Source organism: Saccostrea echinata, unplaced genomic scaffold (assembly GCF_033153115.1).
Source record: "Saccostrea echinata isolate AGI-Se365-2 ecotype Australia unplaced genomic scaffold, CSIRO_AGI_Sech_v1 ptg000056l, whole genome shotgun sequence".
NCBI lineage: Eukaryota > Metazoa > Mollusca > Bivalvia > Ostreida > Ostreidae > Saccostrea > Saccostrea echinata.
In genome coordinates, this window is record NW_026889805.1 from 21,124,147 (window position 1) to 21,140,378 (window position 16,232).

General features: G+C 33.3%; 2 protein-coding genes across 3 annotated transcripts in view; one reads left to right on the plus strand and one right to left on the minus strand.

The window, feature by feature from the left end:
* Nucleotides 1–16,232, plus strand: part of LOC133173786 (formin-J-like) — a 133,237-nt gene that overhangs the window by 39,032 nt on the left and 77,973 nt on the right. The gene's annotated exons all lie outside the window — the stretch shown is intronic.
* Nucleotides 9,555–15,671, minus strand: LOC133173793 (diphthamide biosynthesis protein 3-like). Its single transcript, XM_061308838.1, has 3 exons — nt 15,534–15,671; nt 10,525–10,599; nt 9,555–9,682 (listed from the first exon to the last, which is right to left on the minus strand). The coding sequence occupies exons 1-3, from the start codon at nt 15,639–15,641 to the stop codon at nt 9,620–9,622; spliced, it is 246 nt and encodes an 81-aa protein (XP_061164822.1). The 5' UTR covers nt 15,642–15,671; the 3' UTR covers nt 9,555–9,619.

Below are 16,232 nucleotides of genomic sequence, written 5' to 3' on the forward strand. Positions count from 1 at the left end.
CTACTGGTATGCCAAGTTATACTGAAATCAGACAAAAAGTGTAGGAGGAGTAGCATTTTGAAAGTATTTCAAGAAATTTCTATTTTTACTAACCATGGCAATACTGTTCACCAAAATCCAAAACTGGTATAGAGAATTATGTATCTTAGTGTAGTCTACTTGTGTGCCAAGTTATACTAAAATCAGACAAAAAGTGTAGGAGGAGTAGCGTTTTGAAAGTATTTCAAGGAAATTTCTATTTTTAGTAACCATGGGAACACCGTTCATCGAAATCAAAAACCGATAAACAGAATTATGTATCTTAGTATAGTCTACTTGTGTGCCAAGTTATACTGATATCAGACCAAAACTATAGGAGGAGTAGCATTTTGAAAGTTTTTCACAGAAATTTCTATTTTTAGTAACGATGGCAACACCGTTCATTGAAATCAAAAACCGATAAACAGAATTATGTATCTTAGTATAGTCTACTTGTGTGCCAAGTTATACTGATATCAGACCAAAACTGTAGGAGGAGTAGCGTTTTGAAAGTATTTCCTAGAAATCTCTATTTTTTAGTAACCATGGCAACACCGTTCATCAAAATCAAAAAATTAATACACAGAATTATGTATCTTAGTGTAGTCTACTTGTGTGCCACGTTATATTGAAATCAGATCAAAACTATAGGAGGAGAAGGGTTTTGAAAGTTTTTCACAGAAATTTCTATTTTTAGTAACCATGGCAACACCGTTCATTGAAATCAAAAACAGCTAAACAGAATTATGTATCTTAGTATAGTCTACTTGTGTGCCAAGTTATACTGATATCAGACCAAAACAGTAGGAGGAGTAGCGTTTTGAAAGTATTTCCAAGAAATCTCTATTTTTAGTAACCATGGTAACACCCTTCAATGAAATCACAAACCGATACATAGAATTATGTATCTTAGTGTAGTCTACTTGTGTGCCAAGTTATATTGAAATCAGACCAAAACTGTAGGAGGAGTAGCATTTTGAAAAATTGTTTACAGACGGACGGACAGACAGACGGACACCTTACTATCACATAAGCTCTTCTGGTCTCTGACCAGTAGAGCTAAAAATGTCACAATATTTAAGAATCATATTGAATCTAAAAAATTTAATGTACAATGACAGGATGTTTTATTACTTATTGTAAGCAACTTTTGCAGCTTTTAGAATTTCAAATTCAACACATCAAATTTTTAACAAAATCTGTCTTAAGTACAGTGCACCATGTGAAAGAGTCTGTATCCAATCATCTGCATTTTTCTCATGATACAAAAACATCTCTCTGACTCTGTGTGAGAATAGATGACACCTAGGGCCTAGCAGAGCAAATAATTTATGGATTGAATTTTGTGTCATTGTCACACAGAGTTGGCTCTGATTCTTTCATTTACTCTTTGAAATGTTTTTCTACTGACAAAATGTGAATAAGTTATAATTGAAAAACCACCTGTAAAAAATGATGCATTAAAATAACAATTTATCTATTGCAGAAAGTGGTTAATGATGTTTTGTGTACATTAACAAGCACAGTAAGTCATGCATCAAACATGATTTCCAGTGTCATGAGAGCGAGACATTAAAACAAACATTGGTAATCCAAGATTACAGACCTCATCTCAATGAATGTCATCTCAAGTATGGCAAAGTCCTGACCAAACAAATAATCTAGTAGTGTGCATCCCTAGATGCAACATTTATGCAAGATTGGTCCTGGTAGGGCTTGCAGTTACTTGGGAATGGGTTTGCTCTGAAAACTTTTATCTGGTCACTCATCTGGAAAGTGTAGGTCAAATATGAAGCAAGTCTAGTAGTAGGCATCCCTAGATGCATCATCCTTCTAGTATTGGTCAGTAGGGCCTGAAATTATACTGGGATGTACATGCTCCAAAAAACTGGTCAATCATCCTGAAAATGTTGGTCAAATCCAGCATCCCAAGCAAGTTTGATCACTGTATCATCCAAAGTTTGGTCAATAAACTGCCTACAGTTGCATGTACTTGGAAATGTCCTGCTTCAGAAATTTTAACCTGGTCACTCATCCATAAAATGTAGGTCAGATCCAGCAGCTGAAGCAAGTCTGGTAGTGTGCATCCTTAAATGTATCAAGCATGCATGTTTTGGCAATATAGGTCTTGTACAGTTACTTGGAAATGAGATCTGCTCCAAAAACTTTAACCTGCTTATTCATCTGGAAAATATAGTTTAGATCCAGCATCTGAAGCAAGTTTTGTAGTATGCATCATTAGATGCAATTTCAGTCAATTTAGGGCTTACAGTAACTTTAACCTGCTCATTCATCCGGAAAATATAGTTTAGATCCAGCATCTGAAGCAAGCCTTGTAGTAATGCATCATTAGATGCAATTTCACTCAATTTAGGGCTTACAGTTACTTGGAGATCTTTGAGATCTGCTCCAAAATTTTTAAACTGCTCAAAAAACATTAATCTGGTCATTCTTTAACTGAAATTGCAGCACCTGAAACCTTGACTGGTACAATGAAACATACTAGAAGCATCATCCATGCATTTCTGATCAATATAGGGCACAGAAGTACTTGAAAAGAAATCTGCTCCTAAAACTTTAACCTGGGATGTAGACACTGAAGCCAAGGGTATAACATAAGCTCCCCAAACTTTGTTGAGGCGATCGAGCTACAAATAGCAACTTCTGGTAAACAATTCCAAATACTGGAAAAGAATGGGTGGACTTAACACCCTATTTTGGATCTTTTTGCGACTACTCTACCAAGCTGTAAATGAAGTGAATCCAAAATATATTACAAGCAATAGAAAGAGTTACGTATACATGGTTATATTAGGTAGAACATTTGAATCAAAATTGAAGCAACGATACATTAGTGTCGTCTTCCGGAATTTGGCATGTACTCGGAGTGGTTTTTAGGTCACGTAATCAATATTAATAGAAGGCGGGGCTATTGATCGGCGTCATTGTTGACATCTCTCTCTCTCTCCCTCTCTCTCTCTAGAAATTTGAATATGTGTATGGCATATTACAGCGATGTCAATATGAAATTAAAAAGAAAAATGTGTGGACACACAAAATTAAAACAACATTTAATTTGCTAAATTCTGAAAACGGCAACCAAACACGCTCAAAGATGTGATTTAGAACGAGGTCAGGTTGAAGAATACAATGTAACTGTTTTCACGAGTACACTCGCAGGTGGACATCACGTGATGAATTGTAATATTTAACAGGTCAATCGAAGTCAAATCAAGGTTAACTTAAATTCACATCTGTACCATGAATTCACGGTTAAGATATCGGGGATTTATATGATGGAAAGAAGTAATCATTTTATGAAACTTCAATTTATGGCATTTTTTCTGGCCAGTTAAGTCCACCCATTCTTTTCATTTCCCAGGAATTTTGGTGTTTCGTCATGATCCCATGAAAGATGTTAAAAATGTGTGACATTATTTTGTACAGCAAGTACAAATCACATGTATGGGTTCAGTCCAGCCAAAATCCAGTTGTTTTAAAAATATAAGTGTTCACTGTGTTGCAACATCTGTCAGACTGTTGACTCTTTAACCAATGAAGATGTCATATATTGTAGAGAAAAGATTACGGTAACGAATGAGGTTCTAAGTGATCCAAAACTGCTAAAACAAAAGAAAGCTAATGATACTACTAGTGTCAAAAGACCAGCCATATGCTTCTTTCACCAGGCAAAACATCCATAAATAATAAATACATGTATATGTCTCAAATATTACATGTATATTTTAAAATGCATAAAAATTGTTTTATGGTCATCACATACAGTATTGCATATTCCTCACATCCTGAGCTGATGGATGTTTTTATGTTTAAACATTGTAATAAATTATCAAGGTTCCAAGGAATGAATGGAGGGAGATCAATGTCTACTCTTTGTGCTGTGACTTCTCAGCTTTAAGTGCTTGCTGACTTTGTAGAAATCTCATGACCTCTGGAGACCTCATCAGCTCCTATGATATCAGAAAGAAATTTGGATTTCGCTTATAATATTCAATATTAAAGCAAATATATACCTAGCAGTATTACCTTAATGTAAAAATTCTTTAAAGATTGGATGTGCCAAATATGAAATCTTATGAAGCATTATCAAATCTTTACCCTACAGAAAAAAAAATATTTTTACAAATGAATATTAAGGAGTTTGACTCGCTTTACTTTTGATATACTTAAAACTTAATTAGTACACATTAAAGTACTATACATGAAGCATTACTGTCCTACCCCTATAGCACAATCTTAAAAGCGGAAATATTTATGGAGATATTCATTTGTTTGGAAAAAAAAAACTGGGTAGACATTTGGAAGTATATATCTGTGTTTGCACACCAGTTTTTTTTGGGCCAGAACATCATCCAGAAGACTAGGACGCAGTCCCGGGTCAGACGAGTCGTAACCTTCACCTTTATGAGCAAACTCAGACTGTGGCACAGACACCTAAAATGTAGAAGCCAAGGGGAGATTATTCAAATAATCTACATGACAGCAATCAATAATTATTCAGCTATCTACTGAGAATAAACGTTCCAAATTTTCTAAATAAGCAGATATGCAAAAGAAGATGGGTGAACAAGGTGTGCAGAATACCTATAGCTTCAGATATATAAAAATCATATTCAGTTTGTGAATTAAGTACTGTAAACCAACTATTTTTCACGTCATCTTTTATTCGCGATTCGTCAGTTTGATATCAATCCACGATGATTAATTTTTGCGACTGAGGAATTATTCAATACAAATACAAAGCAAAATAAATGGTTTGCGGCGATTAATATTCGCAAGTTAAAGTAGGTCGCGAAACCTGCGGATATTTCTCGCACACGAATAAAAGTTGGTTTACAGTATTTAGAGTAATGTTCTCATTAGGCTTTCTAGAGTTAATTCTACGTTTAACGTCACCCAAGCACGTAGGTTTCCGAGAAATCTGGCTTTGGAAAAAACAAACAATTCTGAATTTAAAGTATCCCTTCCAGTTTGGTTTTACAATCTAGCGACACAATACTGCATACTTAGTGAAAGAAAATGTGCTAATCGCAGTTGGTGTTTTATAAGAAGAGAACTGGTGATTTAACCAGTATGCGATCATAAAAGAAACATAGATGGTATTATAATTGAGGTTAATGACAATGTCTCATTTGGTGAGTGTTTTTATGTCAGTCGTCAGTTCACAGACTCTCAATTCGTCATCATTTTTTCTGAGCTGTTCACTGTACCTACAATATTAAAAGGAATGAAAATATTAGACATTGACATTTTAGCAGGAAGAAGCTTACAGAAGATGAGGGCTCTCAACTGAAAGAAATGAGGGTAGAGGAAAGCATTCTAACAAACCTGTCTTGTGTGTGTAGAAAATAGAGGTAATATAATCTAAAGCTATGGTACAACAAACATTGTATTTCTCTTTCAAAACAAAACACTAGTTCAATGGACCACAGCATATGTTCAATTTAAGATACTTCAATATAATACTGTAATAAAATTGTCATAATGATTTCAATTGTAGATATCAGTATACTATTTTCACTAGAGGAAGCATTTTCCTACAGTGTTCCATGTATGTAGTAATATAAATCCAAACTGACATACTTCTAGACCTCGTTAGAAGAAACTCTTCTGCATATCTGATCTACATTGTGTGCTCACAAAAGGATGCATGCCAATTTGTGTTCTAAGGAAAAACCTTTTTACTTGTGTAATGCAAAACTAACTTGGATATCAAATCTAATACTTTAATATTACTCAGTAGTGTTTTTTTAAGTACTGGATAGGTTAATTTGAAGATATAAACATTTGTATGACATTTTTGTTTATTTTTTCCTCCCTCCCTCATAGGTTTTGAATTTTATAAGTGACGTTAAACTAGAATTAACTTTGGACAGTTTTATTAAAGTTTACAAAATTATGATAAACAAAACTATTATGAGGTAAATTTTCTTAGCAATAATTATTCAATTGTTAAAAAATAATGTGGTACTGTAGATTCCTAAATATAGGAATTTATTATTGTGTAATTTCGCGAGAAGCACCACTCGCGAAATAAATTTACTCGCTTTTATTTTTATGTTACTGAAATCCATTTAAAATCTCTTGAACAAACGCCCACTCACGTTTTCTTGCGATTTGACATTGAACCATTTCGCTACAGTGGCGGATTTAAAGGGGGGGCGCCCCCCCTAAAATTGTCAAAGTTGCGTAATTCATAATTTCGTAGAGAAAATGTCTATTCGGTAGACCTCATTTTTACCCTACAAAATCCCTAGAATCCAGGAGCTTCTGGGGGCTTCACCCCCTGGGACCCCACCACTTGGGGCCTCAAGGCGGCCCCCAGACCTCCGGCCTACTTTTTGCAACCCCTCAAACTTCAATTCCTGGATCCGCGCCTGCGCTATATTAAGTACTCATGAAAAATAAGGAATCTACAGTATTCGTGGGATTTAAACCCTAGCAATAAAAATCCTGAGAATCATTTCCCTTTGAGACTAAACATGATAACCATTACGCTACACAACTCCTGAAGATTAGTGGCTTTTAAATCATGTTTGTGATATGACCCTTGACGAAATGGACTTCAAGTTTTTCTTAGAAAGATGCAAATATTGTGTCATAAAAGTGTATTTCTAAGGTATAGTGGGTCTTTGCCCCATGTTTTTGTTAACTAAAAAGTGTACATTTTTACACAAACTTTGAGGATAAACTTTCAAAAAAATGGAGTAAAGACCCTCTCATATATGATAATCATAGGTTTTCTATGTAGACAAAATCATATTTATCTAGAAAAGCATGGGGGAACACTATACTAATTAGAAAACTTCAAAAGGATGGTTTGGGGAGAGGCTTCATTTGGTGGAAGGTTTACTTTATGACACCAGATATCAAGAGATATTTTTCCTGGTCCCAAAAATGTTGGCTTTACTGTATCTTTACTGTATCTAAGGGCACCTTTGGTTTGTCTTTGCCTTTGGATTCCTGCTGAGCTGAGTCCGAATTATCTCTGTCACATTTTGTTCCGACAGATCTGCTGGATTCCTCCTGATCCTGAGCCTCCATTTCACACAATCAAACACTTACAATGAGGACATAAAAAGTGATTAGCTACAACAAACACAAATGATAAAATGTTTCTTAATTGCTTTCTAAATTCACAAGTAAATTCAATTTTTTTTAACCGACCATTTCAATATCCAAAGAGTATGGGTTGCATAAATTTGAGCCCATTTTTCCTGACAGTGTAAAAAGAATAAGTCTGACTTCAACAATACCCATACATATCTATGTGTATTTTTTTGTTTTAAATTTTAAGAAAATAACCTGTTAATCAATATCAAATAAATTAATTTATCTTTTACTGTGTCAGATTAAATCAAGATGAGCAGGATAATTTTTTAACGAATGAAATTATTTATGAGAAAGTTGTAAATTTTCTTTATGACGATTGTTCATGAACTTCAGCAATTGTAAAAGAAAAGATGATAAGATACACAATAACCATCTATTATTTGACACTACATTATATCTAAGGGAAATAAGAACAGCAAGACCTTCCTTATTTTCCAAATTGGCTATTTACTCAAAATAGGAAAGAGTGCACTTGAGTATATTGATTGTAAAATATTTGTACTGAGTATTACCTCATAAATTGCAGTTACCTGCACTCCACGTGACAGAATTAGATTGGTCTCTAACACATTTATGGCTATCTAAATCAACACTGTCCAAATAGTCCATGAAATTTGAGAACTTTCCATATGATATAAGGATGACTTGTAAAACTCTCAATGTTAACTTGAAAGCTTACAGAAAAATTGTGACATGTTTTTACTCAAGCAATAAAAAGGAAAGTAAGCAAGGCTGAAATCTTATGATAATGAGTTCAGAAATCTTGTAAATTAGCACAATTTTTATCTCTAAGCTTTAAAGGGGCTTGGACACAGATCTGAAGACAATATTTTCTGGAAGTTTCAGTATAAAATCATGACATTTACATTGCTAGAGCATATCACACCTTAATTTTATATATGAGTGTTTAGAAACTTCTTTTATCTGAAAATTATTAAAAGTACAAATATTGGAGTGCGTTTGATTGACACACATCCCTGCATTTCACGAAATAAACTCTTCCTTAATAATTAAGAAAAGTGGAAAATTTGTTGTGTATAAAGGAAAACAAGAGATGTTTGTGAAACACTTATATGCCCCCCCCCCCCCCCCCCAAATAATTGGAATTTTCCCAAGTTCAAGGGGCATAACTGTCAAAAATTGCTCGATCATCCCCAAAACAGAACTTGACCTAGATATTTTTATAAATCTGTATGCCAAATTTCATTTCAGTATGTGCAACTTCTACGAAGAAAATGAACGGAAACTGCAAATAATTTGAATTTTCCTCAGTTCAAGGGGCATAACTCTGTCAAAAATTGATCAATCGTACCCAAAACAAAACTTGGCCTAGATATTCTTATGATAAATCTGTATACCAAATTTCATTTCAGTATGTGCATTCTCTGCGAAGAAAATGAACAGAAACTGCAAATAATTGGAATTTTTCTCTAAGTCCAAGGGGCATAACTCTGTCAAAAATTTGCTGGATCGTACCCCAAACAAAACTTGACCTAGATATTCTTATGATAAATCTGTATACCAAATTTCATTTCAGAATGTGCAACCTCTGCAAAGAAAATGAACGGAAACTGTTTGTGGACTGACAGACAGACCAACTGACCGACAGTAGCAAAGCAATATGCCCTCCCTTCTTCAAAGGGGGGCATAAATATTAAAACTATAATCCAGAACATTCCTAGTAAGAATCTGAGAAGGAAAAATCAACTCACTTGTATTGTCAGTCTGTACTCAGTGATGTGTGTGGAGTAAACAAATTCAACACACTCTGTAAAACGTTAACATTAACAATAACAACTCATGCCCATGTTTACAAACACAGATGTTTGACTTGACGTTATGAAGTATGTCTTTGTCATTATGTTTAAAGAATTTTTATAGAAGTTCAAATCAGAAAACTGAAGTTATATTTTAAATAAAAATAAACTTGGAAATATAATGGCAATGCAACTGTGTCCAGGCCCCTTTAATTTTATGCTTTTCTTTTACACTTTACCTTTATGCTTTATTTTTACACTTTATGCTTTACCTTTATGCTTTACTCTTACACTTAAAACTTTACCTTTATGCTTTACTGTGAAGCTTTATCTTTATGCTTTACTGTGACACTTTACCTTTATGCTTTACTTTGACACTTTACCTTTATGCTTTACTTTAACACTTTACCTTTATGCTTTACTTTAACACTTTACCTTTATGCTCTACTTTGATACTTTATCTTTATGCTTTACTTTGACACTTTATCTTTATGCTTTACTGTAACACTTTACCTTTATGCTTTACTTTGACACTTTATCTTTATGCTTTACTTTGACACTTTATCTTTATGCTTTACTTTAACACTTTACCTTTATGCTTTACTTTAACACTTTACCTTTATGCTTTACTTTAACACTTTACCTTTATGCTTTACTTTAACACTTTACCTTTATGCTTTACTTTGACACTTTACCTATATGCTTTACCTTTATGCTTTTTCCAATTCAACTTTTGTTGGAGCAGCTACTTCTTCACCTTCTAGAAAATCATCCTGTAAAACATATAACACACCTTCTCATCAAGTTACAAATAACCTTATCAACTGAAACAATTCAAAAGCATTGTATGGTGATTATAAAATACAAGTATTAATGTCTTTAGTTTGTTCCAATTGTAAACAAAAAATTTATCATTATACTGGAAAGGTCGACTATCTGTTTCTGCCTTTAAATAAACTAAATATGCATTTCACCATCTATTTGAAGGTTTCGAATGAGCAAGCAGTTCTAAAAACTTGTCGGGCAAATATAAATAAAATTTGGGTTTTTGAATTTTTTACATGATTTAATTCAATTTATAACAATTTTGTGTGATAAGCTTAGATTCTTGAGCCATGTACCATGGTCTGGAATGTCTGATAGGGATAATAGTTTTATTACTGTTAAACATCTTATGTGCAACTTTTGACAGCTACAATTTATTTTTCCTCTTCTATGCACATTAAATTGAAATTAATGTCAGTTCAAAATTTACTTTTCTCTCTTTCAATATCACTCAAACATTAAAAGAATATTCAGAAATGTTATCGAGTAAAGCGTATAAATTTTGAGAGCATATCAAGTGATTATTTATGATTCCTGTAATACAGGATATATCACAGTTATTTCCCTTTGAACACCAGACAAATATCCAGATTGTGCCCACCTAATATCTAAACCTGTATAACTTCAAAGACTGAATAAAATTCAAACAGAAATCTAAATGGGCACAACTATAATTGTAAATGTATCAAACAGTTATGGTAACAAGCAAGACTGTGTCAGTTTGGATGAACCATCTTCATTATAATTCCTCTGTCACCAATAATGATAAAGTTAAAACAATGTTACTTACAATATCATATATCACTTTAATCAAGAGAGAGCAACTGGGACACTTAGCAACGTCTTCACCACTAGCTAATTCTTCCTGTAATGTCAAAACATACTGTAAACCGACAATTAACCAAAACAACTTTTATTCACAATATGTCAGTTTGAAATCTATGCAAGACGACTAATGATCGCAACTGAGGAAAAAATTCTAAACAAATATTCTACATAAATACAAAATGAAACAAGAGGCCCATGGGCCACAATGCTAACCTGAGTCACTTTGGTCCTGCTGGTCTGTGTTAGATTTTTCCCAACACCTATTTTTTCCTATATATTTCAATGTAAAAATTTGATTCCCTATTATGGCCCCACCCTATCCCCAAGGGCCATGATTTGAATAATTTTAAAAAAAATATACTACCTCAGAAAGCTACCACATAAGTTTAAGCTTTTCTGGTCCAGTGGTTCTTGAGAAGATTTTTAGAGATTTTTCCTATATACTTTAATGGAAAACTTTAATTTCCTATTGTGGCCCCACCCTATCCCCAGGGGCAATGACTTGAATAATTTAGAATTTACACTACCTCCTGAAGCTTCCACATAAGTTTCAGCTTTTCTGGTCCAGTTTTCTGGTCCAGTGATTCTTGAGAAGAAGATTTTTTAATGACCCCAACCTATTTTTGCCTTTTCTTGATTATCTCCCTTTGGAAGGAGCTTGGCCCTTCATTTTAAGAATTTAGAATCTCCTTTACCAAGGAATGCTTTGTACCAATTTTGGTAAAAATTGGCCTAGTGGTTCTTGAGAAGAAGTTGAAAATGTGAAAAGTTTACTAATGGACAGACAGACAGACAGATGCACAGACAGACAGATGCCAGGTTATCAGAAAAGCTCACTTGAGCTTTCAGCTCAGGTGAGCTAATAAAAAGTTCAAAGTGAGAAATATTGCACTCAAAGCAAGGTCAGGTAACACATGGATATTTCTTCCATGAATAAAAGTTGGTTTACAGTATCAATGAGTATACATTTGCAGCGACATCTTATATATTATATCTGTCTTTCTGGGTTTTTTTTAAAATAACCAGTAAAATTTTCAAACAAACCTAATTTGTCAATAATTTACATTCTTTGTTTTTTAAATACTGTGCTTGAGAAAAAAATCTGACAATGCAATCTCCATTTTTTTTTTAAATAGGAGGCCATAAAGTTAATTTCAGATGAAAAGCAATCATGCATGGGAATTCTGGAACAGGAAGGGAGAAAAAATGCAACTGAACAGTGCAGGATTTGAGCCCTGACCCTCCACCCCACACTCTAGACAGGTACTCTACCAACTAAGCTATCTTTCCACCAGCAATTAAACCTGTCTGACAGCCACACAGTCATTCCTCTCTACTTAAATGTCTTCACCCCAGAAGATACCAACCCAGGTTCATTTCTGGAAGGTCTTTCACCTGTCACTTGCAGAGCATGGTCAAAGCAGAAAATGAGAAAATGAGTTGGACCAGACAAGGATTTAAACCAGGGCCCCTGAATCACTAGTCAGATGTTCTACCAACTAAGCTATCTGGCCGCCAGATTTAACCTGCCTAAGTGCCACAGTGACATTGTATGCCACCGAGAGAGCAAAAAGCAACTAATAGACAAAGTTCACTTTACACAGATTGTTCTCAATTAATATCATACATAAAATTTATTTTACAAAAGAAATATTAAAGGAAGAATGCTTACGTGAAAAATGAACCACTATTTGGTAGGGAACAACTGCCACAGCATATACATGTATCAATATACAGGCAAATTTGCGCCCGTTCTGTTTTGGCCCCTTCTGCCCTACTCTCATTTGGGCAAATTTAAAACAGAGTGAATTCAAAGAACACAGCATAATTTATTAAACAGAACTATGATTGGGCGAATTTAAAATGGGCAAAATTGTTTGCAAATGTGAAAGGGCAAAAATAACAAGGGGTGAGAATACCCTATTTTCCTATTTTATTAACCTTCATTTGTAATCAGAGTGAATAAAACTACATGTGTATTATAAATATGTAGTAGCCAAAAAAAGTGCTTGTCGATTTCAATTCAGTTTTGCAACGAAATACAACCATACAACAGCAACCTTATTGTTTGGCATGATTGAAAGCATTTCTGGCATCTTAAATTTTACATTTTACTTTCGAAATCCCAAGCCAAAGGATTTCACCAATATACTGGTACTGGAAAAACATATCGCAATACGATATTTTTTGTTGACCAATCACAATATACTGGAATATTGATATTTTTGCGCAATTTATGCACAACGGGCTTCGCCCGTTATGCAAATTATCCCACGTTTCCAACTATCGTTGATGCCCTGGCGTACTCTACTAACTAGACAGTGATTCCTTAATACATTCCTGTTACGTATAATAATATGATATACCAACATGCTTGTTCTTTTTTAACTTGAATCACTGAGCCAATATCAAAATTCACTGGCCTTGGTCTACAGACCACTGAGTTTTCGTGAAGACTGTGTGTCTACTACAAACAAACCAGAGATTTCCAAATTTCAATAATGGCATCTTAATTTCAAGGAAGAAAAAAAAAACGTTGAGAATTTCAAAATATGTTAACTTTTTCTTAAAATTATTGGATTTTTTTTTTTTAGGTAAAAAAACATATCAAAGGCCAAAAAGATCTGTTATTATTAATTTGGTGATTATTTTACTTCAAATTCCTTTTGTATTCTTCAAAATCATGATGGATCCACCCATTCAACACTGCAACTATATGGAACCTATTCTTACTGTGGTGAGGGCTTGTACTGAGGCACAGTTTGATTACTCTAACTAGGATATAGTCCTTTTCACAATGAATGTGGTACTGCTCTTTTGAAGGACTGAATGATATAGGTTGATGAAATATGACATAAAAGCGATTTATATATGTCATTTAATTATCTGCTGTCGACAAAAACGTCACCAAAAATTATTTTTTGCCCTGCAAAATAGTAGTACAGTGTTTACAGTAGTTCCGGATCAGTTTTCATTTATACATTGGTAGTGAAAATTCATAACGAGATTATTATAAATATTTACATACTGTTAAGAGCCCCATTCTCGTACCTTTCATATAAAATGAGATTTATTAATTTATTACTCTGCTTTCGTAAGTAACCAAAGTGTATTCAACAACTAAAATTACGACAGTTTCGGATTACTTACGACAGTTGTGGATCACGCTAATTACCATTAGGCTCTCCCCAGCTTGATTGTTTAAAATATATATATTACTATACTATATAGTATAGTAGATATATATTTTAAACAATTAAGCTGGGGAGTGCCTATTCTTATTACCAGTAACGGGATGTTTCGCACCAGTGCATGGTTTGCTACATGATGGTTTGCGCCGATTCTCTTTTGCGCTGATATGGTTTGCGCTGCAATATTTCATTCCGAATACATTAATATGCTTTTTATGTGGAGGTTTATTATAATATATGTAAATAAATATAAATTTTTTAACATACATTTTTTTCACAGAATGGAATAGAAATTAAACTCTTTATCTAGGCCTTATTTAGAAAGATGAAGAAATAGAAAGTAAATTTCAACTCAGTTATATCAATTTGTTTGTTTTTTTATGGGAAATATTTCAATAATTTGTCATTATGAATAATTATGAATATGGATTATGCAGTTAAAGTGTGATAATCATTCATCTTTTAAGGAAAAAAAGTTAAATTAATTTAATATGGAACACCTGATCAGATTCCAACGAACATGACGAACCAGGCCATATTTTAAAGTTTTGAAGCTGGTGATATAAAAAAAATGATATATATTGGTGGATTTATTATAACAGAAGTAAATGTGATTTAAATTGAAATAAATATCAGACATGCATGTTTTTCGAAAAATAGATTGAAGTATAGATCGAAGCATCCATGCAGTTCTAATGAATTAAGATTTAAAAAAATCATTTATAAGTTGAATATCACCAACAATTTACAGTGGATTAAAGAAGTTTAAAAAACAATGTAAAAAATGATAATTACGGAGTTTACTTTTTCTTTAAGACATAAGAAAATTATATAATAAATTTTTCTACATAGCAAATCCTTTAAAATACGCAGCTCTGACATGTACATGTGACTGTGTTTGTTGTCAGTATTCTGTGCTGGAATGAGATTGAATAACAAAAGAAATTAAATATTTTATTTAATTTTATTTTGATAATGTGTTCACCACATAAAGGTGATCATACAAAATAATACAGTTAACGCAATTAAACGATGTTTGAGACAATCCTTCTTGCGGAGTGAAGTGATCCAGAACTGCAGTAACGGTGGGTTCACAGTGTTTGTTTTAAATATACAGGTTTAATTGATATAAGTTTCTTATATATGGTGAAGTAGAATATATAACAAGTAAACATTTTATGAGTAACAGTGGGTTCACAGTGTTTGTTTTAAATATACAGGTTTAATTAATATAAGTTTCTTATATATGGTGAAGTAGAATATATAACAAGTAAACATTTTATGAGGTTCAATCAATTCCTTACTCGTCTTATGTATAACAAAAAGAACAACTCTTCTTAAAAAGCACGTAAAACTGTCAAAACACCAATCTTCGTCTTTGGGGCGCTTTATTTCTGACGCAACTAAGTATCGAAATCGTGCATGGTAAAGTTCAATTTTTTATTGGAAGTTGTAATACCCCCTATTCTTCGCATGTGATATATGAATAATAATTTTTCTTCAACAATTATTTTTAAAAGAATTATTACACAAAAAAGTGATCCGGAACTACCGATGATCCGGAACTACCGTAAGCACTGTACTGCAGTTATCGCGAAAGGGCTAATTAGCTGTATAATTAAAAATCAATTAGAAAAGGGAACACGTATATCAGTCAACATATAAAGCTACGTGGGATTAAAATAATAATTTCGAGATGGTTTCATCTGCAATAACATGGACAAACGGGGTCTAAGAAATACTTTACAACACCCCTTCTTTTGTTTTTCAGTTGGTATACCTTTGTTATTTCGAATCGATCACCACAGGGACATGGGTAATAATAAGTTTCAGTATCCTCATCGTATTCCATGTCCTCTATTTCAATTTCATCATGAAAAACTGACATTCTCTGTCCAACAGACAACCATGTGTGCAATACCGGATATCACTGTATATATCTAAAACGAGAACCAAACTTTGAATGCCAATTAATCCCGGAATAGTTACAAATATCAAAAGCGCGAGAAAGGACATTACGGAGGAAGTTTAACAATCCCCATCTATTTAAAGGGGAAGTATCTTTGTGCCTCACCCACATTTTGCCAAATTTAATTTATTTCAAAAATCGTAAATTCCACTTTTAACAAAAACACAGACAAGCGGAACTATACATCATTTAGTATAACACACTTTCTTCTGAAGACAAGAATTATTCACTATGTGTTACTCAATACAGACACAGTTATTCTTGCCTGCAATCAGCTGCGATGGATTTCTATTGTATATTTATATTCCTTAGAATTTAATCAATTTGGTGTATTACATTGCTTATATTCCGTCTGTACTACTATAGTTCTTGTCTGCGTTAACAGGTTAAAGGAGATATAGCGTGCAGAAAGCCTATAGCTTCAGATATATAAAAATCATGTTCAGTTTGTGAATTTAGTATTTAGAGTAAAGTTCTCATTATTGAAATTTATGAAATTATGATAAACAA

Coding starts and splice junctions, on each gene's coding strand:
- LOC133173793 (XM_061308838.1), bottom strand. CDS start 15,641: ATGTCAGTTTTTCATGATGAAATTGAAATAGAGGACATGGAATACGAT. Junction 10,600..15,533: donor ATCGATTCGAAATAACAAAG/GTATACCAACTG, acceptor TTGACATTACAG/GAAGAATTAGCTAGTGGTGA. Junction 9,683..10,524: donor TTAAAGTGATATATGATATT/GTAAGTAACATT, acceptor TATGTTTTACAG/GATGATTTTCTAGAAGGTGA.